Source organism: Notothenia rossii (assembly GCF_949606895.1).
Source record: "Notothenia rossii genome assembly, chromosome: 2".
Lineage (NCBI taxonomy): Eukaryota > Metazoa > Chordata > Actinopteri > Perciformes > Nototheniidae > Notothenia > Notothenia rossii.
The window spans coordinates 52,780,642-52,805,301 of NC_136904.1; the positions used below are offsets into that span (position 1 = coordinate 52,780,642).

Genomic DNA, 24,660 nt, shown 5'->3' on the forward strand with positions numbered 1-24,660 from the left:
AATTTGGTGAGGTTGTGTGCAGTTTTAGCTGAGTATGGCAACTTTTGATTTAGAGTCGTTTTTGGTCTGTCCTTCTCATGAGCAGTTAGTTCAGTGTCGTAGAGATCACGTATATGAGATAGCGCAACATTTCGGTCTCCCAGTGGCAAAACAATTATCAAAAAAAGAGTTAAAGGCTCTGGTGGTGGATGAGTTGGTGGAAAGGGGTTTTCTGTTGCTGCCTGCACAAGCTGAGCTCACTGTGCCAAATGTCCATGCTAAAGGAGAGGGTAGTGACAGCGAGGGGAGCGAGCAGTGTAAAGCACCGTCTGCGCCGCCTCGCTATAGTCCACCGTCTCCTGGTAGTCCTGATTCCCGGGAAGGGAAGAAGCTTAGAGTCCGCCTCGCCCGACTTCAGTTGGAAGCAAAAGACAGGCAACTTGAGTTAGAGGCAAAAGACAGGGAGCAACACAGGCAGTTTCAGTTGGAAATAAAAAATATCGAAGCAGATAAGAAAGTCCGGATGCGGCAGAGGGAGCTAGACTCCCAACTGCGCGCATCCGGTGCTTTTGACTCTGCCGGAAGAAACTTGCCATCTCCACCTCATCCACCTGCCTTTGACGTGAGTAATAACATTTCGCTAGTGCCAACATTCTGTGAGACTGAGGTGGATGCCTATTTTAGCGCATTCGAGAGCATTGCTACAGCATTGCGCTGGCCGGTTGAAGTTTGGGCTCTGATGGTAACGTGCAAATTACATGGAAAAGCTCGGGAAGCAGTTGTGGCTCTCACGTTAGAGGACAGCCTGCAGTATGACTCAGTAAAAGGTGCCATCCTCAGAGTGTACGAATTAGTTCCTGAAGCTTACCGGCAAAAGTTTAGACACTATAGGAAGAGTCCTGATCAAACGCACGTAGAGTTCGCTAGGAAAAAGGGAATGTGTTTTGCTAAGTGGATTGCTACATGTAATGCTACCGATTATTCTTCTCTGAGAGAATTGTTCATGTTGGAGGAGTTTAAGAAGTGTTTGCCTGATCGCATTGCAGAGTACATGAACAAACAAAGGGTAAACTCTCTCTCTGCTGCCGCTGTGTTAGCTGATGAGTATGTGCTGATGCATAAAACTGTGTTTTCCCCTGTCTCTACGGAGAGATCCCGCCACGTGTCAGCCGCACCATTTAATCAGCCAGCAAATGTGTATAATGTAAGCAGAGAAAAGAGAGAGTGTTTTTACTGTCATAAACCTGGACATGTCATTGCCAACTGTGCAGCTCTGAAACGTAAGGAACTGCGGCAGAATGTATCCCCGCCTAAAGGCATTGGCCTGGCTACACACGCACCCGCACAGGCAAGTAAACGTGACACTTATGTTTCATTATCTGATCCTGTGATTGTGCCTGTGCCTTCAGATGAAGCTGTGTCCGAGGAGAAGCCAGAAATTGTGGCTCCCCCTCCTCCTCGTGAGGATGTCGCGAGACTGGCGCAACACGCCGGCTCAGACAAGCCTCTAGACTTCTCGACACTCCCGGTAACCCGAGAGCGTCAGCTCGTGTATCGGATCTTAGTGTTAGTGTTGGCTCTACAACATGCTAAGATTGATGTTGGACCCAGCCTTTGGCCAATTGTGATGTGTACCTGTTACGATCCATTCATATTCTGCCCCAGCGTGTCCAAGCACAACCAGCGGCTCATGCAATGGGCTCTGATTGTGCGGGACTACAGCAGTAGACACCCGTCATTAAAGGGTTCAGAGAATGTGTTGGCCAATGCTTGTCCAGGTTGAGTTTGAGATGTAAATGTGTCCAGGTTGAGTTTGTGATGTTAGTGTGTCAGGTTGAGTTTGTGATGAATGTGTGTTATTAGGAATTTCGTTAGAGTGCTTAGGTTCACAAAACATGTGGGTTTGTGTCTTAAGGGGGGGAGTGTTACGGCTGCTGCCTTCCTGATCGTCTGAGTGTTTTCAGCTGTGTGTTCTATGTAAATGAGCTGTGCGGTTGCCCTCCCGGTATTGGCTCCCATCTCCTGGTCCGCCTCCTGAAGATTGTGATTGGAGCACGCCGGGCCCGACGCACTCCAATCGCAGCGCACAGCCGGCGCACACCTGCTGGAGATGACTACAAAGCTTGGGGACAATCCTCATTCTGGAGGCTCTGTATGTGGACAGATGCCTCTCGCTACTTGCTCTCTGTTCTGGGGTTAAACTTGTGTGGTTAGTTAGAGTGTAGAGTAGCTTAGTTAGTGTTTAGAATAGTTTAGGATTCGGTGACGGTTGCCTGTAGTTTAGTTGTGGTGTTGTATAAATTCTCTGTGTTAGTTGTACCACTTTTAGAGTGAGGTTTCGTTTTGTTCTTTATTTAGTATATTATTTATTTTCCCTGTATGTCTTTAGACTCCCTTTTTAGAGTCCTCCTTTAGTTGGTTATTTGTCAACCTGTGCCCTTTTGGCTCCTTTTGTTTGTTTCAGGCTGTTTGCCTGCTATTTTGTTCACAGCTGTTTTAAATAAACACTTATAATTAATACCAATTCCATACTGGTGTGTGTTGCATTCCTCTTCCCCTAGTTGGGACGTAACAGATGGCAGTTGCTGCAATTCGTCCATCGCGCTCTCCACCCCTAGTCTCAAAGTGGTGCACATGTGTTTATTCTGAGCCTGCACCAATACGTTGATGTCCAAGTGTAATAGCACCGCGGCTAGCAACACTCTCATCACCAAGCTCTTTCCGCATTGTCTCGGGGCCAGGCACAGAGTGTATGGGTTCGCGTAGCGAGAGTACTGTCTCTCCACCTGGTGAAGGTGACTGAGCGCGGGGTTCACGTGATCGTAGTTGTCCGAGCCCAGATGGGGCTTATCCCAGCTTATCCAGCAGAGCGTGCTTATACTTGAAGAGCGCCTCGCCAAACTGGTTTCCGGTAACACCCAACACTACCCCCCTGAAGAGCTCTAGCTGAAAGGGCTCCATCCTCATGCCCTTGACTTGGAAATACTCAAAGACCCTGTCTATCAGACAGGCGAACCGGTACATGATAGAGCTAGACTTATCCTTGACCGAGGCCCCGTGCAACCGCAGCTCACGCATCCTAGCCCTAGCGCACTCCAGCCCGAGCTCCATTATCAGCTCAGCCTGCGCCAGACGGTCCTTTGTCAGTCGATTGTACTCGGATATTCTCTCGTCATCCACCCGCCGCCTCTGTGTCATCCTTGGAAAGCTTGATTCTCACGCAGTCCACGCTCACACCGATAGGCCCGGTTGTGGAATTATTGATGGGGTCTTTCACCAACTCTCCGAGTAGCCACGATGTCTCCGCGGACTTCTCCGAGAGCGCTCGACTGCGGAACGGCGCCCGCATCGAGGCGTTACACCCAGAGCTCCGCTCCGGCGACGAGACCGAGAGCATCGTATTGTGCCCGGGAGAACCTATCACATAGAGCCTGGCGATGTGTCACGCGGACGAGGAGCAAGCGAACCCTTCGCGATCTACCCTAATCGAGTCTGTGTTGCCGCTTAAGATTCACTTCAGATACTGTTGGCTTTTCTCCGGGGTGCCCTTTCGCAACACCGCGCGCCTGGGAGACCGGGCCCAGCCGTTAACCGAAAAATAACTGGTTTGCGCGAACCGCGCCCTGATGGCGAGCGGAGACCCGGAACTGTGCAGCCAGGTCTCTCGCGACGACGTCTCCTACAAAGAACAGGCTATCAAAGCCTTCTGGTTGACCGCGGAGGGACGACTGGTCTACGTGGATCGCGTGTCAGAGGACGTCAAGTTCCGCTACCTCCGACAGTACAACACGAGCCGAGCCTTGTCCCTGTGGACCGCCGACCCGGAGCTCTGCGGGCAAACGATGCGGGCCTCGGGTGCGGCTCACGAGAACTTGATCAATATATGCGGAGAGGCAGCGCGCCTGAGCCGAGGCAAGTTCTACAACCTGTATGCGAATTACCCCCTCCCATTCCAGGAGGAGGATGAGCAGCGTGTCCCGCTCGAGGTACGGCGTTCGCGCGACGGACACATACGTGCCACGGAGGTGCGTAACGGGGAGCAGTTACTCCTGGAGCTGCAGCCTCTTTTCACGGAATATTTCAGCTTCATCTCGGACAACTCCAGATTCGAGCGCGTGGCGGACAGGGTCTCGCTTCTGGGGGCTCGGTGGTTGGTGCGACACGATTGTTCAGAGTTGCAGTTTTCCCTGGACCTGAGAATGAGCTGGTTTACGAGAACAGCCATTAGATTGGCCCTGTTTCTGGCCGTCTCGTGAAACAACGAGCTAGGCAGAGGCACGCGCACTAACCCTGCACAGTTACGCTTACAGAAGGGCCCGCCTTTCGGGTACTCGGAGCAGGGTTATATAAAGACAGGCGCAGAGATATCCCTCAAAGTGCCAAGCCGACCGCTGTATACAAACGTGGGTATTAACTTGCACGTGTAGTGTTTTTTGTATTTTCACTTGCACGTGTATTGTTTTCTTTTGTCCTCTCACTCGCACGTTCGTTGTTCGTTCCCATCGGGTGACATCGTATCTACCGCGATGAATCGCAACGAGAGAAGCGGAGCCATTAGGAAAAAGCCTCAGCATCTTCCCGGGGCCGCCGATCGAGACCTGGTGTACACATGGTCGGAGCAGATACTCCAATTCGGGTTCCTCATCACGCGAAAACTGACAGAGGCTCTCGGGATCATGCGTAAGAGAGCTGTGTGTTGCTACGCTTTCATGAGACATGACAAGATGGAAGGCGTTAAGTTCTCCCTACTGCTGCGAGACCACGATAACACGGTTCGCTACAACATTCGCCCCAACCGAGACTACAGCGCGTACATCATGTCCACGCTCGATGGGGAGGAGTGGCATTACGCTACCGTTCTCGAGCTGATAGCTAAATGTCGTTCGGTCATGTCGGACCAGTGCCGCAGCGCCTACGAGATGTCACGGAACTCTGTAAAGGAAGACACGCCCGCTGTCCGAGCACCTAGCCACGGGCCCGCGGATCGGTCCGATAGTGTCATTATCCCCCAGAGTGCGCGCGGGAGGACACGGAGTCGCCACTGCGCGGAATGCGTTCGCGCCTTTCTGGAGGACATGAAAGTCTCCGATCGGTACCCGAATACGGGCACCGTCCGTGATATGCCTCTGCACCGGTACCCACCTTCCAGGGCTGACGAGGAGCAGGACGCACGATCCGGGGAACCGAGTCTCGGCGAACCGAACGCCGCGTACACTCGGCTTTGGGAAACAAACTCGTCCAGGCCCCCCAGTATCCACCGAAGTCGCAAAGGTGTTCTTCGCCAGACCGCGGACCCTCGGCCGGGGAACCCGAGATACGAGGAGAGCTATCCCGTACCGCTCGTGTACCAGGCCGAGAAAGGTACCCGCGATGACCTTGACCGCCTGGGTGTTGGGAGTACCTCGCAGGGCAACCTGTACGAGGCCGTTCAGTCCCCCGGAGAGGACTGGGGCTACCGGGGAGTCGAGGGTTACGAGGAAGTCCAGGGTCCCGAGGATGACCACGATGACGAGGATGACCACGATGACGAGGAGATCCCGTGTCCCCATGGTCCCCAGGATGACCACGATTACGAGGATGTCCATGACCGCGATTACGAGGGTGTCATTCTCCAGGTTGTCTGATACGAGAAACAGGGAGCAGGGATGATTGTATGAACCTACGTGTACTCAATAAAGACAATTGAAAATGTAATCTCTTTTGGTGTACATCGTTCTTTCTTTATTATCACACAGCTTGGTACACACACACTCACACACACTCAGGCTTAAGATGATGACTATGGTACAAGGCAGTTTGGAGATTATCCAGGTTTTGTACGATACGAGTAACGGGAGAGGGGAACCTAGGGTTTGACGTAGGAACCGTTGCATGGCGTGTTACGTATATACGCACATTAGGGTCCGAGCGCGAGAGGGGTGGGAGCCGGGGTGATTGTATGAACCTACGTGTACTCAATAAAGAAATTTGAAAATGTAATCTCTTTTTCTGGTGTGCATCGGTTCTTCCTTTATTATCACACAGCTTGGTACACATACACACACACACACACACACACACACACACACACATTCGGGCTTACGTGGATGACTATGGTACAAGGCAGTGTGCGGAGCTCTCTCATCTAGACGAGGCTCGTATAGGCTCGTATAGGCTCGTATAGGCGCTTACATCTACACCCTGTTTGACATCAGCCCTCCGGAGAACCGAACCGCTCATCGCGAACGAGGCAGAACTTTGAATTACGGATACATGTTTAGTGACCTTCTGGTCGCGGGCTTACATTGGACCGAGAACGTGAACACTCACCACTAGTTTCCCCCCCGCCAGCTCCACGGCGCAGCACACCCCGGCGCAAGACCTAGAGCCTCCTCCGAACGTAGGGTCGAGACACACGTACGCTCTGACCACGGGGGCTCCGCTCATGTATTCCAGGGCGAGGCTGTTGTTCGACAGGAACTTGTTTATCACCGAGGACTCGAAGGGGCGGGTGGTGTCCGTCTTTGTGTCCATGGACGAGGTGCTGCTGCTAACCGTCACTTCGCTCTCGAATCCCTTTGGCGTGACCATGTTCATGAGCTCCTTCAGATGGTTGTCTACAGATATGTGTTGAGGACAGTACACCCCGAGGCAGAAGCAAGTGAGTCCCGGTTCCCTCTCGTGGTGCCTACACTTGAAGCTCTGCGAAACAACGTGGTAAGCAACGCTACACAATTACACCCAGTCTGAGAGTAAAATATTTCTCGAAGGTTCGTTTTGCTTTCTTACAACGTTAAGTTAATGTTAACGTAACCTTAAGTTTGCTAGGAGGCTATTGTTACGAGCTAGCTGTCTTAGCTAACAACAGTTAGCAGCTAACGTTTTCTGCAGTTTGTGTTGCCCCTGAAAAACGTGATGTAGTTATTAAGGGTATGTTAAATTAACGTTATTTTACAAGTTGAGAGAGTTAAGTTGTCTTTAATATCGTCAATGTAATGCATGTTAGAGGTTTTTAGTTGGACATGAAGTTAGCTAACGTTAGCTAACTCTACCAGATTAGCATGTTAAGCTGTACTTTCTGTGGCAGCTAGCTTAATACAAAGAGGGGTTTTGTGCGTCATTGCAAACTTTTCTTTATTAATCTACCTGAAACTGTAGGGACAGTTTGTTTCTACTCAACTATACAGACCATTGTTGAGGAGATGCAAAACATACTGTACATGAGTTGGGTCCAACATATACCTTGAGTAATGTTACTTTGCTGAAGGGAACACCTTCCTGACATCCAGGAAAAAGGTGAGATTCTAATACATTTGAATGCCAAAAGCAAGTTATTGTTTTTAACTTTTTAAATATGATTGTTTTGGGGCATTTCTGTTTTATTGGACGGAGGCAGTAGAGGTCTACTGGAAACAGTGGAGAGGGAGGAGATAATATGCAGCAAAAGGCCGAGCCGGATGGTTACTGCTCCGTGCGGAACGTGTTCTATCAGGTAAAGCACTTTGGTACCCAGTTATTTATGGTATTGAGTTTGAATTTAGCATTTGGAATGTCATTTCCAACAGTGCACTATAAAGACTGAAAGATCTAAAGCTTGACATGATTTGGTCTTTTACTTAAGAAGGTGTTTGTCCTCCTGTGTTGTCTTATTTCCTTATCTTTCTTTCAGGTGTAACATCTACCAAGGGTTGTACATGACAGAGACCTCCTCCACCTCTTTGCTTTCTTGCTAGTCAATCCTTCTGATCAGGTCATTTCCTAAATACTGGTAAGTTTTACAGTTCAGTGTATGTTAATTTAGCAACTTAATGCTTTACCGCTGTTGAAAAAACCCTATATTGCTAGTCATTTTATTAAAACTACGATTTGTAAACTTTTTGATTCCAAATACAATAAGCTTTTTGTTTTAATTGTAAAACATATCTTAACATCCATCAGCAATCAATACAACAAATCATCCAACACTAAATAGAAGAAATCAGGACCTATTTCTTTTTATACAGCAGCATGTTTTGGGACTGCTCATTGATGTAATCAAGAGCCATTGAGTCTACCTTTTGTAGTCGGCCTCTGTTAGAAATTAAAATCAATGTTTTGATGGTATAATGTAGCTTAAACGTACCGTCAGTTTAAATGCTGTTTTATACTGAAAAAAACAGAAGTTCTCGTGCACAACCAGTTGTTAAGCTTTTATTCTGAAAATCCTTCATCTCCGGTTAGCATTTAGCATGTGGCTAATATACTATTTCCTAAAGAGGTGAATTTAGTAGCGAAATGGCATGGAGTGATGCACACCGAAACCTACTGATTTAACACTACAACTATAGATGTCGAGATACTACCATGCTGAATATTAAATGAAGGTACAGTTTATTTGAATACATTATTGTTTACAGACGTGGGTAGCATGTGACAACATCCGGAACTCCACCGGAAACCAAAATGCCGTGAAGTATTTCTAGTATTTTTAAAGTATGAATTACAGCGTTTAGAATATGTTAAATGAAAAGTGATGAAAGAGAATATGAGGAGAAAAGGCATGTGGAAGTAAGCAATTAATGTAAAATGTCGGAATCCTCCGTATAACGCAATATCGGACTCAGAAGAACGAGGGGGGAGTCCCCTACGTCACTACAGCTCCCAGAGAGGAGGAGCGAACAGCCAGCAAGCGGGAAGTACGAAGACTTGTGTGCTCTCTTCTTCACGGCCGCCATTGCGAGAGGGAGCTGCAGCTTTTCTCCCGTCACCTGAACAATATTCTGCTTGTAACACTACCCAAGGCCGTGGGAAGTAGGGGTGCTGAGGGTGCTGCAGCACCCCCTGGTGGATGACAGGGGATCTACACTTCTACAAGATATAATACTAATATAATACCAAAAAAATGAATTTTCAGCCTTGATCGAACAACATTCATAATTAAGTAAAGATAACACCCTTTTCACCCCGGTTACATTTTCCATTTGCCCTGTACGATGGGCGCTGTAGTGATGAAAGTGGGGGATGTTGGCTTCAGGCGCCCGCAGCTCACAGCCAAAGTGAGAGAGATAGAGAGAGGGGGTGCACCGGTACCGGCGGGGATTGTTGTTAGCTTCGGTTGCGCTAACGGATATAAGAAGCTGTTTCTACAATAATGTGGAGGGAGAGTTCTGTCCTGTCAGACTGAGAGGCTCAGTGAGGTAAAGGACTCTGAGGGTTTAGATAGTTCACTTTAGTCAAAATTATCTCAGTGAGTCTCAAACGTATTGATCACAATTATGTAAACAAATATTTCCAAGGCACACCTTTATAATTATTAGGATAAATAAAAACAGGTTTGAAATCATTCCAATGTATAGCCTACTATAGGACAGTAAACCAAAAATATCGTTTAAAACTGGAGAGATTTAAAAATATGCATAAATACATGTTAACTGGTAAAATAAGATATGAATGAACAACAAAAATAAAATAAGTTACATTTATTTGTTATTGGCTATGGTAGGTTATTGAAAATCTTCACATACTTATTTGATTAATAAAATGCAAACCGATCATTTTCATATGGGTGTTTAGAGTTGTACCCCCTTGATCAGTCTCTAGTAATTGGGCACTCAAAGTGCACCAGATTGAAGCATTTTACTTTAAAATGTTAAAAATATCTTCCCAGGGGGGCAGCCCCGGACCCCCCTAGACGATGTGAAGTCCACCCCCCAATTTAAACATGTTATAATACTAAATACATTTGAAGCCTTTTTATATAAGCTGTCCACCATGTCAATATGTTTCTCTTTTCATAGTGTATTGGTCTTTTGTAGAGTTCTTTCATTGCCAGCTAAAATCTTGCCTATAGGGCAGCACATTGGTCAGAACCAGACCTGGTGTCATCCCCACAGCACCCCCCATTTGAAACATGTTCCCACGGCTATGACACTACCGCACCTTTTTTAATTAAAGTATCCCATTTGAATCTTCTCAGAGACTCCATTTAGTCTCATTTTTAAAGCTTCTCTCCTGGACGCGAGAATAACGAACATAGTTAACACCTCTCACAATGTTTATCATTTCTTTGTCTCTAAACATTCCTATAATCATTCGTTTTTTTATTGTTGATATTGTTTTGTTCTTTATTTTTGTTGTGAGAATCACTTTGCAATTGTGTAAGTGCTATATAAATAGTTATACTAATATTATTGTTGTTACCATCATTACTATTATTAATAATGTCTTCTTTGTTTTCTTTATTTATCGCTGCAGAAAGGATCATGCCAGCCCACATCAAACACCTGATCAAGAGCTTGTGAACCTCACTGCTGCGGACACCTGTGTGATATTCGACTCTGACTGGAACCCTCAAAATGACCTGCAGGTACGATATATATATCTGCTCTGTCTGTCCTAAAGATAGTTCAATAGGGCTACCACAACAACAGTCTTTCCGTTTATTCCCTCGGTTCTTTAAGTGTATATTTTCCCATTTAATGCTTAAAAACGTTGAACAGCAGCTGCACATTATGCTCTTTTGACCCCTCTTTTAATTTTTTGTTTCAGGCTCAAGCTCAGTGTCATCGTTTTGGCCAGTCTAAGGCGGTGAAGGTGTACCGTCTGATCACTAGAAACTATGAGGGAAATGCTGGATAAAGTTAGTCTGAAGCTCAGGCTGGACCGTGCAGTCCTTCAGAGCATGAGTGGGAACAAAGAAGGCAACAACAACGGGGTGAGAAAAAGAAAATCTGTCATATTTCTAGATGCCAAGTTATTTTTTGGTCAGTCGCTGTTGCAGTACGCTTAGTTTATTTTCGAAAATTGTTTTCTAAATCCACTTTGTAAATGTCTCTCTGCGTCGCCTTTAGCTGGTCCAGCAGTTCTCCAAGTAGGAGATCGAGAACCTCCTGAGGAAAGGAGCCTACGCCGCCATCATGGACGAGAACGACGAAGGCAATCGCTTCTGCTAGGAGGACATCGACCAGATCCTGCAGCGAAGAGCCACCAGCAATACCATCACCAGGTATGTTCTTAGCAGCACTAGCCACTTGTGCTTTGTGAGATACCAAGTACTTGGTTATTTGAAATGTAATATTGATGATGTAATAATTAAAACTAGGGATGGGTACCGAGCCCCAGTAGGCTATTAACGGGCCCCGGGGCTTAATTATTAAAGACCGTGGTACCGTTAAGGTCCAACGTTATCTATCTTTTTATCGGTACTGGAGACATTTAAAAAATAGATGTCATATGTATTATATCTACATAAACATTATATCGCAGTCTTACTGTCGCCAACTCCGTTTCTAATATGCAATAAGACTACAAAGTGCGTCTATGATTTATTTTCGATCTTTCCAATCCAGACGAGAGATCTCTCGTGTGCGAGGGGGGGGGGGAGTTTACACACAGAACCTGCTACATGCATGCAACACACACACTCACACGCGTGCGCACACAAACACATGGCGGAGAGAACTAAGCGCCCCGAGGGTAGTTATGTTACCCGTCTTGAGCATGGATGTATAATAAGAACTGGATACAGCGTCGGAGGAGGGGTCTCGTTCTTTCCTATGAGAGCTGCTCATTGGCGCATGAAGTCAAAATGGACCAACTTTTGAGAGAGCGAAACGTCACAGATTACCCAGCCTGGCTGTCAGAGCAGAAAAACCCGTTTGTGCGCTCACAGAGCATGCGCCCCTTAAGCCCCGCCCCCCGAGCTCACACTCTCGGCTCACTAGAAAGAATGGAGAGAGAGATTAAATCTAGATTCGACTTTTAGTGCATTTTACAACTTTAAGGATTTAATGATTCTAGGTCTATACAATAGTTCATACTGGGTAGTTTATTTATTTTCCAAAAAATTATCCACCGATTTACAGACGTCTCTTTCCCAATGTTAGTCAAGGGGAAAAAGTATTTCTGGGCCGGTCGACGTCACAGACTGATAAGGAAATTGTAGTACCGCCGTTTGGACACAACAAATGTTTTCCTCAGAGTCCGGCGCACTTCCTGGGGGCTTGGTCTTGAGGTGGAAAATGCTCGTTGCCAAAAGTGCAATAAGAATTTAGCATGTAAGGGCGGTAACACAAGCTATTTGTCTAAACATTTAGCAAAAGTGCACCACATTCAGACGGAGGAATGCACCGGGTTCGACTGTCTTTCTAGTAGCTCTGTAGCCCAATCCTCGAGTAACGTTTCCACGTCAGGTATATATTATGTATGCTAGCAGCAACACACAGAGTTATCTCAATGATACAAACATGGGTAAATGATTAGAGGTAACTCAGTTATTTATTTTGTTAAAGTTACAGCTATTCTGTTTGCAGTTCTATCATCACATAATTTAATACGATTTGTTAAAACATTGTTGTTTCTTATTTTCAGTTTGCTTCAAGCAGTGGCTGTACGAGAAAGACGTGGAGGACCAAGAAATGCTGGCCAGATTGGCAAAGACCGGAAGATACATAACAGAGAAGATAATGGATATTAACAAGAAAAATAATAAGAATGTTTATAATTTCTTTGTTGCTGTTTACATTTTGAATTATATTTGTTATTTCTAAATCAAATGCATCTATTTTAGATGATATATTTATTTAGATGTAGGTTTTTTTTGCAATATTATTGTATTAAGTATAATTTATTAAATAAAAATACTGTTATGAACACTATACAATTTCTTTATTTTGATAGTTACCAGAATACATTGTATATTTAATACTAACATAAGCTGGTGATAGATAAATGCTGGTCTGCTGGTATGCCAGCAGACAAATATTTATAAAGTAAGAAACAGAAGGGAGGAAATTATGATAGCTAGACTCAGAATAAATCACACAGCATTGAATGGTACGAAGCATGTCATGGGGAAAAGTAACAGTGACAAGTGTAGGAACTGTGGAGTTAAAGAAAATGTGGAACATCTATAAAGCTGAAAGAGAAAAACTAAAGAATAAAGTTTTAGAGGCAGAGAGGGAATGGAGTGTGGTTGGTATTTTGGGAACAAAAGGAGAGGGAGAAAGAGCTACCAGAAAGGCACTGTTTACCTTTAGTGAAACATGGGTAGGTAAAATGATCTAACATTAGGTCAAGAAAGATCATAAATTGTTGTTTTGTTTTATTTATTATGTTTTTTATTTATTTATTTTTGGATTAGATCATAGATACGTCCATGAGTGAAGAGATGGAATGATATGATGATTCACACTCATGTACAGTATGTGGCGGTATGCACCTTAAAGTTATTTGCAATCCGCCAAAAAACCGAGAGAAGAAGAAGTCAACTGGTTTGCCAACGGACAATTTACACCGAAGAAGAAGAAGCGAACATTTCTGGCGGGTGAAATTTAGAGTATCAGATTACATGCGATGTCTGACTGAGAATTTAGTAGTTTGCCTTATAGTCCTTCTCCTCCATTTTCTTCCTCTTATCGAGTAGTCAGTATGGTGCTGTTGCTTTGGTCTGGGTCTCTGGATCTGTGAGCTAACCACGCCCCGGTCATTATGAAATACAAGTCATCTTAAAATAAATAAATATGTCATTATGAAATACGATTCTCTTGAAATAAATAAATGTATCATTATGAAATACAAGTCTCTTGAAATAAATAAATGTGTCATTATGAAATAAAAGTCTCTTGAAATAAATAAATAAATAAATGTGTTTAAATGTACATGTAGGCCTATACATATGTATTGCCTCATTTATTTATTTCGGAATTTATTTCATAGGCATATTTATATATATATATATGTATTTATTTAATTATTTATTTATTTATTTAATTTTGGCTTAAAGAGCCTGTGACACGATTTTCCCCCATCATCCAAACCCATCAATTTGAATAAATATTGTCCCCTTGAAAACCGTTACTGAACTGATTTTGGATATTTGTACTTTGATAACCATTAATCTGCCCTTCAATGTTGACCATTTCCTGGATCTTCTCGGGGATTCTTCAAGTCCCGCCAAATTATGGGTGACGTCAATGCGGGCACAGGTGCGCTCCCGCTGCACCGTTCAGGATCCCAGCATCTGCATGTAAACGCACGATGGCGCACACAGCAGCAAGCTCAGACAGCGATGACAGTTTAATTTTGAACGTGTCTGAGAGCTCATATGAGGCTGAAGGATCGGTTTATTTTGTATCTGTTAGAAGTTTAGGAATTAGGTGCGTCAATATGGGCGATCATACGGTCATGTAGCCAGTGGTGGACTGGGACTAAAAATCAGCCCGGTTCTCTCGACCGGCCCACTTCGGTACAACTAGTAAATTGTCAACGGGGGGAGTGGGGGATGTGCTAGTGACTTATCCGACCGGCCCACTTCGGTACCGGCCCATCGGGATTCGTCCCGATGGCCATTCCGCCGCTGCACCCAGCCCAGCCCACGTAAACTGTCAACGGGGGGAGCCTCGCTGCGGGGAAACGGTGGACCTAGTGTCCCGATCGGAGTGGGAATAATAATAATAATAATAATAATAATAATCCGTGCATTTTATCCATTAATTTCCCCAACATTGTGGTAAAAAAAACCACACGTTTAATCCATGTTGGTGTACTACTACAACCAGTGGTGTAGTGGGGATGTTTAACTGGGTGGACGGGGTGGTGGGTGGACGGGAGACACTATGGATGCGCTCGTGAACTGTCAACGGGGGGGGGCTTGGGGACCTCTGTGTCGCCTGTCAGCGCAACTTACATGATGCCGTTTAGACAATATAATAATAAAGGGCGGTGCCGGCTGTCAGCGAACCGATACGGCCTTTCTGCGCGACTATCACTCAAATGCGGGACATAGTCTCAATGTGTGGGACGCGGGACAAATAATAAAAATGCTGTGTGTGCAGTCCCGCACAGTGCGGGACACCTGGTCACCCTACAAACACAGTTCTGCCCCTCACACACACACGCTTCAAATCAAGTTGCATAAATGCTTGAGCTACGTTTTTATTATAATTACAGTGAAATCTGCCTATTATGTTTTCGTCATTATTACAACAAACACACACTTGCAACTGATAACACTGGCAATGATTTTAGATGTATTAGACTATTTAAAAAAGAAATCATGCTTCAAATAAGTGGGGGTACGGCGTACCCCCGCGTCCAACGCCCACTACACCACTGAGTCTGCAACTACAAAAAGCTAAGGTTTGTTTTCTCATCAGGAAATGCAGACCGGCTCAAACAAAAGATTTTTACATCATCATCCTCACGATCATTTAATGTATCATAATATGTTCGCCGAATTGACATGAAAGCACTAATAAATGTAGTTTCATCCACTTGAGTTTACAAAAATAATCGATTTGTTTTTATATCACATCCGACGGGAGGAAATTCAGCAGCTCTCACTACCGATTTTTAATCCTAATTTAATCATCATCTTCACCACGATCATTTATGTTTATGTTCACCGAATTGACATGAAAGCACTGACAAATATGAATATACTGTAGTCAACTTCATTAAAACGTTATTAACGTGCCTAAACTCAGTAATTCACAATTTCTACGCATGACAACACACTTTGTCCGTGTTTGGCTCTCTCGCCGCACAGTGAAGCATTCCCGCATTGACGTCACTTCCGGCTTCCCCCAAAACCTCAAAATGAGTCGAAGGAATTTTCCCGCGATGTTCGAAATTATTGATATTTATCGGAACGGTATCGCTTTTTCTTTTTTAAACTGACGGTTCGAGATTACTAGTAGCCCACTATTTCATTGCACAACAGTTGTTGGGTTCGTGTCACAGGCTCTTTAAATGGCATTCCATAGCTGACAGCCCCGCTCCTGCCGTCCGCTTGCGGCAGACCACACTTCCACCCTCACCGGCAGGCACCGACTGGCCATCGGGAGGACCGGGAGGGTGTGTGTGGCGCGAGAGAGAGACCTTACGTGTATTGTTGTTGTTGTTGTTGTTGTTGTTAGCATCTGGTGCTACACACACACACACACACACACACACACACACACACACACACACACACACACACACACACACACACACACACACACACCCCCACACACACACACACACACACACACACACACACACACACACACACACACACACACACACACACACACACACACACACACGATAGACTGAATTATTAATGGCAGTATTTTTCTTTCTCAATCTTTTCGAATATTTGTAATGTTCAGAGGTTGTGTTTAATGTTCATGAGAATATTTGTCATTGTTCAAATGATAATACACATTTGCATAAAGCATATTTGTCCACTCATATGTTGATAAGAGTATTCAAAACTTGAAAAATATTCCTCTAAGGTACATTTAGAACAGATACAAAATGTGCGATTAATTTGCGATTAATCGCGATTAACTATGGACAATCTGCGATTAATCGCGATAAAATATTTTAATCGACTGACAGCCCTAATTTAAAACCTTTAGTTACTTTACAGATTTGGATTAATTATGTGAAATGTAATCAACACTTAAATCAGACTTAAGTTCCTCCTGGAGTAAATTCACAAGCTAACCTGCAGTATACAAAGTCCTTCAAACTAGCTGCACCTTTACCAGCTTTGAGAACACTTTGATTATCAATCATTATAAAACCTATCATATATATTATTCTGAAATGGACCAATCTGCACAATGACTACTTTAATGTAAGTATATTTTGATGCTAATACATGTCTACTTTTACTTGAGTAACATTTTGAACGCAGGACTTTTACTTTTAACAGAGTATTACACTCTGGTACTTCTACTTTTACTCAAGTACAAGATCTGATTACTTCGACAACCTCTGATTAATGGTTGATTTCCAAATGTTCTGTTGGTGCTTGGGGGATAAAATAATAGTGTTTGATTGTATTGCCTTACGTATGCAGCTATTTGCCTGTGTTTAGAAACATAATTAAACATACCATGGACACACATTCAAACAATTTTCCATTTATTAAACATTGCAGATGAACTCATATAGCTAAAGAAAACTACAACAATTATTTTCTGTATGATGATATCATGGAACCTGGAATTTGAACACACACCACTTAACAATAAACGACTGAACTGCTGTCCACTTTAAGGTAGGGCCCTTAAAGCATCCAGTGCTGCAGACAGTCCAGCAACCTGGTTATACACTGGCTCCCTGCACTTGCCTTTACACATATCTTCTTACAATGTCAATGAGATCCTTTATCCCGTTTTGGAATGGTGCTGGCTCGTTATGAATGGCACGCTCAAAGAGTTCAGCAATGTCTGCATAGTTCCTAGCAAATTCTTGTTCAGCTGCTTTCTGGTGCTCCACAGTGGCAAATGGGTTTCTCCCAAACAGCGACACTCGTGTCAGAGAGGACCCCACTTCCTGATGATAGCAGTCTGCAGCATCTGTAGCTTCAGGCAAAAGATCTGCAGGCAGTCTCTTTGGGCATCCACCATGAGCAAGTTGATCTGGGATACCCTTACCTTAAAAAAAAACACAAATAAGTGGCCATTGTTAGTGTAATGTTACATATCATGCATATCAATGAACCACACACAGTGTGTAATCATGGCCTGCCCTCACAATTTGTTTTACTTGTGCTATTAGTACACTTATTACAAACTTTAAAAAGTATGTTTTTAATGTTACTGTTTATGTACTTGACAGATATATATGTTTCATGCTATAAGAGCAATCTATAAACTAGATAGTAGATATGTCTTTACTCAGACAATTATTGGAATATATACATGCCACATATAAACATCAACCTAGTGTAAAAAAGGGGATACAGAGAGAAACAAATGTAGGATATAAGTACAACTTATAAAAATGCATAAAGAAGGTAATTTGTTATGGGGCTTAAGTACAATTCTGAAAACTGCTATACAAACCTTGGATTCTGTGTGCATTCCAGGACTGCACCATCCGGTCAAGTCCAATTTTGGCTACCTGACAGGTAAGAGTGGACACACAATATCGTGTGATGTTGTCTTCAAGGTTTAGTTCCTCCTGGTCAACAAGGTGGTTGAGTGCGCCTTTCAGAGGGTAGTTTACCCTGTTGTTTTTCTCTGGCCACATCCTTTCTATAATTTGATTCTGTAATTTAAAGAAAAAAAAAATGAGAAGAGTCAAATGTAGAGAGCACATTGTAATTTCCCATTGTTAATTTCCCAATTTCTTTCCCAATTTCTGGCTTTGTATGTTATCCATTTCCTGTTGTATCCAGTTCAAAAGTACTGTGTATCTCTCCTATGTCATAGGAAAAAGCTAGCAGTCCCCTAGAGAAGTTTAGTGAACGCCATGGGTCTATTGACAGCTTTATCAGCTAGCAGTTGGGTGAATAATGGAATGAGATCAGACATCTTTTATTTGTCTCGCCACAGGGTAATTGACATGATTACAGCAGATAAAGTGAGGAATAAAAGACAAAAATGGCTATGTGGGGATTGTCCACAGTATTGAGTATGTAAGTCGCTTTGGATAAAAGCGTCTAACAAGTAACATGTAATGTAATGTATAAACACGTTCATTGTAATTCAGATAAAAAAACAACTCACCTGTGTTGACTTTGTTTGCATGTATGGCTGTCTGCCTGTGTTATTCCGGTAGTCTGCCAATTTCTCCTGCATGAAAAGAGTCAAGTAGAATTCTTTTCCATGGTCTACTCGGATTTGGTCCCACATTCCATATCGTAGGACAGCACTCCTGCAAAACAGCAATACAAAAGTCTTATGACATGTAACAGAATTTCATGTTTGTTGTTATGAGAATGTTGATCTCATCAATCAATTACAAAGTAACGTACAATATACAGTGGTTACCTGTCAGTAGTTTAAGAAGTATTCGATTTACAATATTTTTCCAAAATAAAACTATTCAAATAAAGCTGCATTTAGCCATTGTGTTTTTCTTTAACTGATCGTTTACTAAATTATTTACTGTCTGCTGTTTACAACCTTTTTATTAGGTTATTATTATCAGTGTTGGGCAAGTTACTTTTAAAAAGTAACAAGTAAAAGTTATAGTTACTGCTCTCAAAAAAGTAACTAGTTACTTTAGTAGTTACTAAATTATAACAATAACTAGTAACAAGTTACTTTACTTTACTTTAAAAATAATAACAATACAAATACCAGTTTTTGTGTTGTTCTGTGGCACAGTAAGAGAAAAGACAACTCCCCATCATTGTAGCAATTATCATTACGAAATGTAGTGGAACAATAAAACACAAAAGATATGTTTAGACATTGGTTGACGGTGGGGTCTTTGGCGACTAGTTTTATAGCCCCATGTACATTAGTTAGGTGCTTCAGGAGATTGGCATTGCTGTTATTCGATGTGGACAATGCTTTCTGTCCAGCACACAGTTTACATTTTACCGAAAGCTTTTTTGCGTCCTTTATCCCCAAAAATTAAAAATAGTGGTTCTATTTCCAAAGTTCAAATGCGCTGCTGCTCTCGCTGATACTTTCATCTGCCATTGTGTGTGTGTGTGCTGGTGGTAGAGTTGTTGTGTGTGTATTTTCCCCATAAGCCAAGACCCGCCCAACTCTGTCTCTGATTGGCTTAAATGTTACCCCGCGTTAACCAATCATCACTCCTCTCTGGTTACTTTCACTTTTCCATGGTGCTGTGAGAGGACATCGCTGTATTCGCCTGTAAGTTACATCCGCAGGGAGATTCGATTCAGTTCCATCACATAATGTAACGCAGCAACGCACCCATTTAAATCACAGTAACTATAACAGCGTTACTTAATGGGAATAGGTAACTAGTAACGCTATTAGTTACTGCAAATAAGTAGTTACGTTACAGTAACGCGTTACCTACACGCTACCGATCTGCATGATATGGCTGGTTAGTTTCTCCGAGGACACGACCAACACGCCCCTCTGATGCTCGGATTCCTTTTGAGGCCAGGTAACCAGTCATACTTTTTCTTCCATATGTTGGTCCAGTCTGAATTTGTAAACACAAAACAAAAACTAAATTATTTACACAATTATGTCCAAAGTTATTAGTGAGTATTTCTGTCACATCATTATTAAGCCTCAACTCAGCTCCTACGTCTCAAAGAAAACCCATAATTCAGGGCTCGTTAAATTTGTTTGTATTGTGAGAATAATCAATATACAAATTAAACCGGAACTTTATTCCACTATTGTACCCCCACGGACAAATATCGGGGTAGTAGCTTCCGGAACCGGAAGTTGCATTGTTTTTAGCATTCACAGTAGGATGTAGCATATCAAGCAGCATTAGTGAAGAGATGAATAAAAACGTGTGTCGTTACATACTAAACACACCGTCTCCAACTGCCATTCATCGATGCTAAAATATCAACTGTTACTATATGGTTAACTATCATGTATATAGCTATGTAAATGCTTATGAAGGGATCTTTAGCTACGTCAATAGAGGGCAACGGAAGATGACGCCGCCAACCAATGGGAGAAGACTGGAAGTACCAGAGAGTTTATAATCGGATCTGAAACGTTTATATGGCCCCTCTCCCGTCGCAGCCTCAGAGCAACGTCATGTTTACTATAATTAAAACCCTGTTAATTTTACAAGAAGTTTCTTGGATTCTTTCTGGCCATTTACTCCTCCCGGCATTTTGAAACCCAGCAGTAGGCTATAGAGTCGTGCAGTGACGCGTCGTAAAATCATAAATCGAATCGAAAGATTTATGATTATAAAAGTAGGATAGACATCCTACTTTTATAATCATAAATCGAATCGAAAGATTTTTTTGTGGAGATTATTCGACTGAACAAAACGTGATCCGTCTCTTAAATGTGTGTCAACCACAGACCTTATTTCGAGCTATTTTCCAAAATCCTAGGGAGAAATTGCATAGCTTTTTTGTTGAGGGGAATCAGAAGGAACTTACTTCCGGGTTTTAGGACGCGTCACTACACCACTCAATTACTATGAAGTAATAAGTACAGTACTTGAGTAAATCTACGTAATTACTTTACATCACTGAATTAAGCCATAGGCCTACCTTACCTCAACAGCTGCTTTAGCAACCTCTACTTCCAGTTGGGAAGTAGAGGTCTCTGCCTATACCATTTTGGGTACAAAAGCGACAGATGTTTGTTTGGGAGAACCCTTTTGTTAAGCCACATTCATACTGGAGATTATCGGATATATTTTGATCAGTATAACCATCTTTTATCATACTTTGTATAACTTCTCTGTAGGCTAAACAAACTGGACTCCATTATTATTATTAAGCAGGGTGACTATATTTCCCGCGATCAAACTTTCCTGTCATGCGCAGCAGTGCTGGTGTAAATTGATGGTACATTTACGGCATGGTGCCGTAAATCCACACAGGGTGCATTACCGCCAAGAACGACTGTCGCACACGGCGATAGCAATAAATTCTTAACAATAAACACGGAGATTGATTCATACTTTATTTTCAGAGGCAGCCAGCGAATTACTCTTAAAATAGACGACATGTGCTTCGACAGAATCAGTCACATTTTTCAGGTATTTTTAAGAGATCCGTGATTAATTATTGATTGAACAGGCACATGGTGTGTTAACGTGTAACAAGCTAACCTTGTTTCAATAGCAATAAAGCTACGAGTCATCCGGACGAGAGAGTCAGTTAATCATTCAATTTAAAAACAAAACTATATTTTGATATCACATTGTACATGGGGAAGGATATTATTAGGATTTTATCGATACCGATACTGGTACTGCTTATCCATACTAATATATCGATATTCTTACCACTACACCCTCCTTAATTTGGTGCACAAAATAGACATGGCATGAAAAGATGTGAAAAGATTCAATGATAATTATTTTATATGAACTGTTTTGCGCAAATAACTGCATAACTATAATTGAACTTTTCAGAAGCGAAGCAAGAAGAAACTTCAATAACTTAAAAATAGCATTTACTTGGTGACAGCCCTGAGACAATTTAGTCGTAGGCTACAGTCCAGCAAGACATTTATTCATAAACTATATCAGTTGTACAGGCGTTAATCTTGTCATTGACATTTAGATTGATACTGAGGTCTGATATAGGCATACAAATAATCTTGAGGATTAACTGCTAACTGCATGTTTTTTTAATACAATTAATAAACCACTACCACCATTGAAGAAACGACACAAAGGAAGAAATTATGCAAGGGCACACATGGAAAGACAAAGAACAATGTAGTGATTGTTTAAAAGGAAATTGTGAAATATTTATAATGTGTTATTTTCTTTTAGGTCAACGCAGGTAGCCTTTTCATCACTGATGCCGCCAACATTGCGGTTTTTCCTTTGGATAGTGGGTGTTCCTGCTCCCTGGACCTCTCTGATCACGGTCATTATGAGGTTCATGGGGAAAAACCTGGGAAGACTCAAAGGATCCAGACAGAGCCAGCTGAGTCACGACCGTTTGCTTTTCGTCATAGCCAGCCAATGTTTACTGCAAACACGAGTCAGTTGACTAGATCAATTTGCACCCCTCGGTCATTTCAAAGGTAATGAGATGCATGGGCATGCTTTAGAATGTTACGCTTTAGTCCATGTTGCTAACTAAATGTGTGTCACTGTTCTTTTTGCATTACAGGTCAATACATCTTTCAGACATAATGGATGGAAAGATTGTTTCCACAAGGGTGGTCATGATCAGATTTGTTGAATCAGAGGCAAGCGTTCCACTGATCACAGGAAAAGTGAGTGTGGCCATGGGAGACAGTGAGGAGTACATCCTTACAGACAATTGGTAAATGTAATCATTCTATATTTCATTTTCATTTGTGCAAAAGATAAGGATCTGAAAGTGCTATCAGTACAACAATGTGCCCCTTTTAACATTTTCTTTTTTCACGTGCTTTTACTCTTTATATTTCTCTCATAAAGGGTCTTTGTACTGGAAGCCGAATGCAAGAAAGAGCCATGCTGTTGAGAGCTCTGCTTTCAGGCAATGGCGTCGAAGAAGCTCAAGAAGCAGGTGTGGTTGGATAACAAAACTGATTTTGTCTGGAGAAGGTTTGAATTGGTCTATCAATAGGGGAAATTATTTAATGTGTAAAGAAGGGCTAGCACTCAAACTGAAGGGTCACGATATGCAGAATTTCACTTTATTTTACTCGCTAACAACAGGCTGGCAAAACCCTCTCATTATTTGAAAAAGGCTGCTTTCTGGTCATTCAGCATTTTTGCAGCTCAAGGGCTATATACGTTTGCCATCTGGGGCAGACATTCATAAGCATGGGCTTCACTGTAGCACACCTCAGTACTCTGTGGGTCAACACATGGTATGAAGAGTCACAGTCAACATCCGTTCTACAATCAGCATTTATAAACAATATCCTTTAAATGTAATTTCAAGAAATGAAATGTTTCCACATGCTCTTGTTTATTTAGCATCATCTAATTTGCCATGAAATACATAACTTTCTTTTATCTCTAATCAAATGAAGAAAAAATGTTAAATGACTGCTAATACTTAAACTATTTTCAAAAAGTGACAAAAACAGAAATGAGCTATCTGAAGTCCACACACTGAGCAACAAGGTGGAGAAACTGCTGGATGCATCCCAAGGCCTGGAAGAAGTCACCAGGAAGATTTCTGACATAGTGGCAGCCAGCCATGACTTGGTAGTACCAAGGCCACAAGTCAAACAGGCATTTAGCTGTTTGATCTGCAGAGGTATTGTTTTCATCCTCTCTTTGAATAATAGCTATTACTATTAGTACTAAACAATATTTAAAAAATAAAATGTATAGGTGCCGGATTTTCATATTATTCTAAGTTAATCTTTTCAAATCTATTTCTGAACAGTATCTTTCTCAGTTTGAGTGCATGCTTCAGAAATACAGTCCATGACATCAATCAGTAACTATCAGCATATCTTTAAAAACCTGTATTTTTCTTTTTAAAGACACAATGACTGGACCCATGTTTTCCTCCTTCTGCCGAAGCATCGTGGGATGCAGGCTCTGTGTGGAGGAGTGGAGGATAACATCTCCACAATGCCTTAAGTGCAGGGATCAGAAGCCAGTGTAGGTTGCTGGACTGTCTGCAGCACTGGATGCTTTAAGGGCCCTACCCTAAAGGGGACAGCAGTTCAGTCGTTTATTGTTAAGTTTATTGTTAAGTTTATTGTTTATTGTTAAGTGTTGTGTGTTCAAATTCCAGGTTCCATGATATCATCAAACAGAAAATAATTGTTGTAGTTTTCTTTAGCTGTATGACTGTATGAGTTCATCTGCAATGTTTAATAAATGGAAAATTGTTTGAATGTGTGTCCACGGTATGTTTAATTATGTTTCTAAACACAGGGAAATAGCTGCATAGGCAATACAATCAAACACTATTATTTTATCATTCACGCACTAACAGAACATTTGGAAATCAACCATTAATCAGAGGTTGTTGAAGTAATCAGATCTTGTACTTGAGTAAAAGTAGAAGTACCAGAGTGTAGGGATACTCTGTTAAAAGTAAAAGTCCTGTGTTCAAAATGTTACTCAAGTAAAAGTAGACATGTATTGGCATCAAAATATACTTAAAGTGGACCGATCATGCTATATTTGAATAATATAGTGTAGGACCATACCTATATAAGGCATATTTATACTTTTTATTTTACAAAATACCGAACAGATCATGCATTTTAGCCATTCCTCATTTCGCTCAATTTAATACTGTCTTTGCATGTGCTGATTCTGTGAGAACAGCACCATCTACAGGCCTGGCATATGTACTACAGCGTCTCCAGCGCTTTCGAACGGCAATGTCCA

At 42.5% G+C, this 24,660-nt stretch overlaps 1 protein-coding gene and 2 long non-coding RNA genes across 6 annotated transcripts; 2 read left to right on the plus strand and 1 right to left on the minus strand.

Annotated features, from left to right (window-relative positions):
* Positions 1-6,436: 6,436 nt before the first annotated feature.
* LOC307030040 lies at positions 6,437-12,601 on the plus strand. Of its 4 annotated transcripts, XR_013805497.1 has the most exons (6): positions 6,437-7,450; positions 7,628-7,726; positions 10,192-10,303; positions 10,486-10,651; positions 10,788-10,942; positions 12,307-12,601. It is a non-coding gene; the product is annotated as an uncharacterized lncRNA (long non-coding RNA). The 4 variants fall into 4 exon arrangements; XR_013805498.1 differs by lacking the exons at positions 6,437-7,450; positions 7,628-7,726 and adding an exon at positions 8,233-9,134 and having other exon boundaries at positions 12,307-12,599; XR_013805499.1 differs by lacking the exons at positions 6,437-7,450; positions 7,628-7,726 and adding an exon at positions 8,234-10,094 and having other exon boundaries at positions 12,307-12,598.
* Positions 12,602-17,064: 4,463 nt separating this feature from the next.
* Positions 17,065-20,505, minus strand: LOC307029635 (uncharacterized protein; the record flags this gene model as incomplete). Its single annotated transcript, XM_079665716.1, has 4 exons — positions 17,065-17,369; positions 17,781-17,985; positions 18,447-18,617; positions 20,461-20,505. 4 exons carry the CDS (start codon positions 20,503-20,505, stop codon positions 17,065-17,067), a joined length of 726 nt encoding a protein of 241 aa, XP_079521842.1.
* Positions 20,506-22,145: 1,640 nt separating this feature from the next.
* Positions 22,146-23,967, plus strand: LOC307030375. Its single transcript, XR_013805638.1, has 4 exons — positions 22,146-22,391; positions 22,481-22,636; positions 22,774-23,566; positions 23,799-23,967. It is a non-coding gene; the product is annotated as an uncharacterized lncRNA (long non-coding RNA).
* Positions 23,968-24,660: the final 693 nt, after the last annotated feature.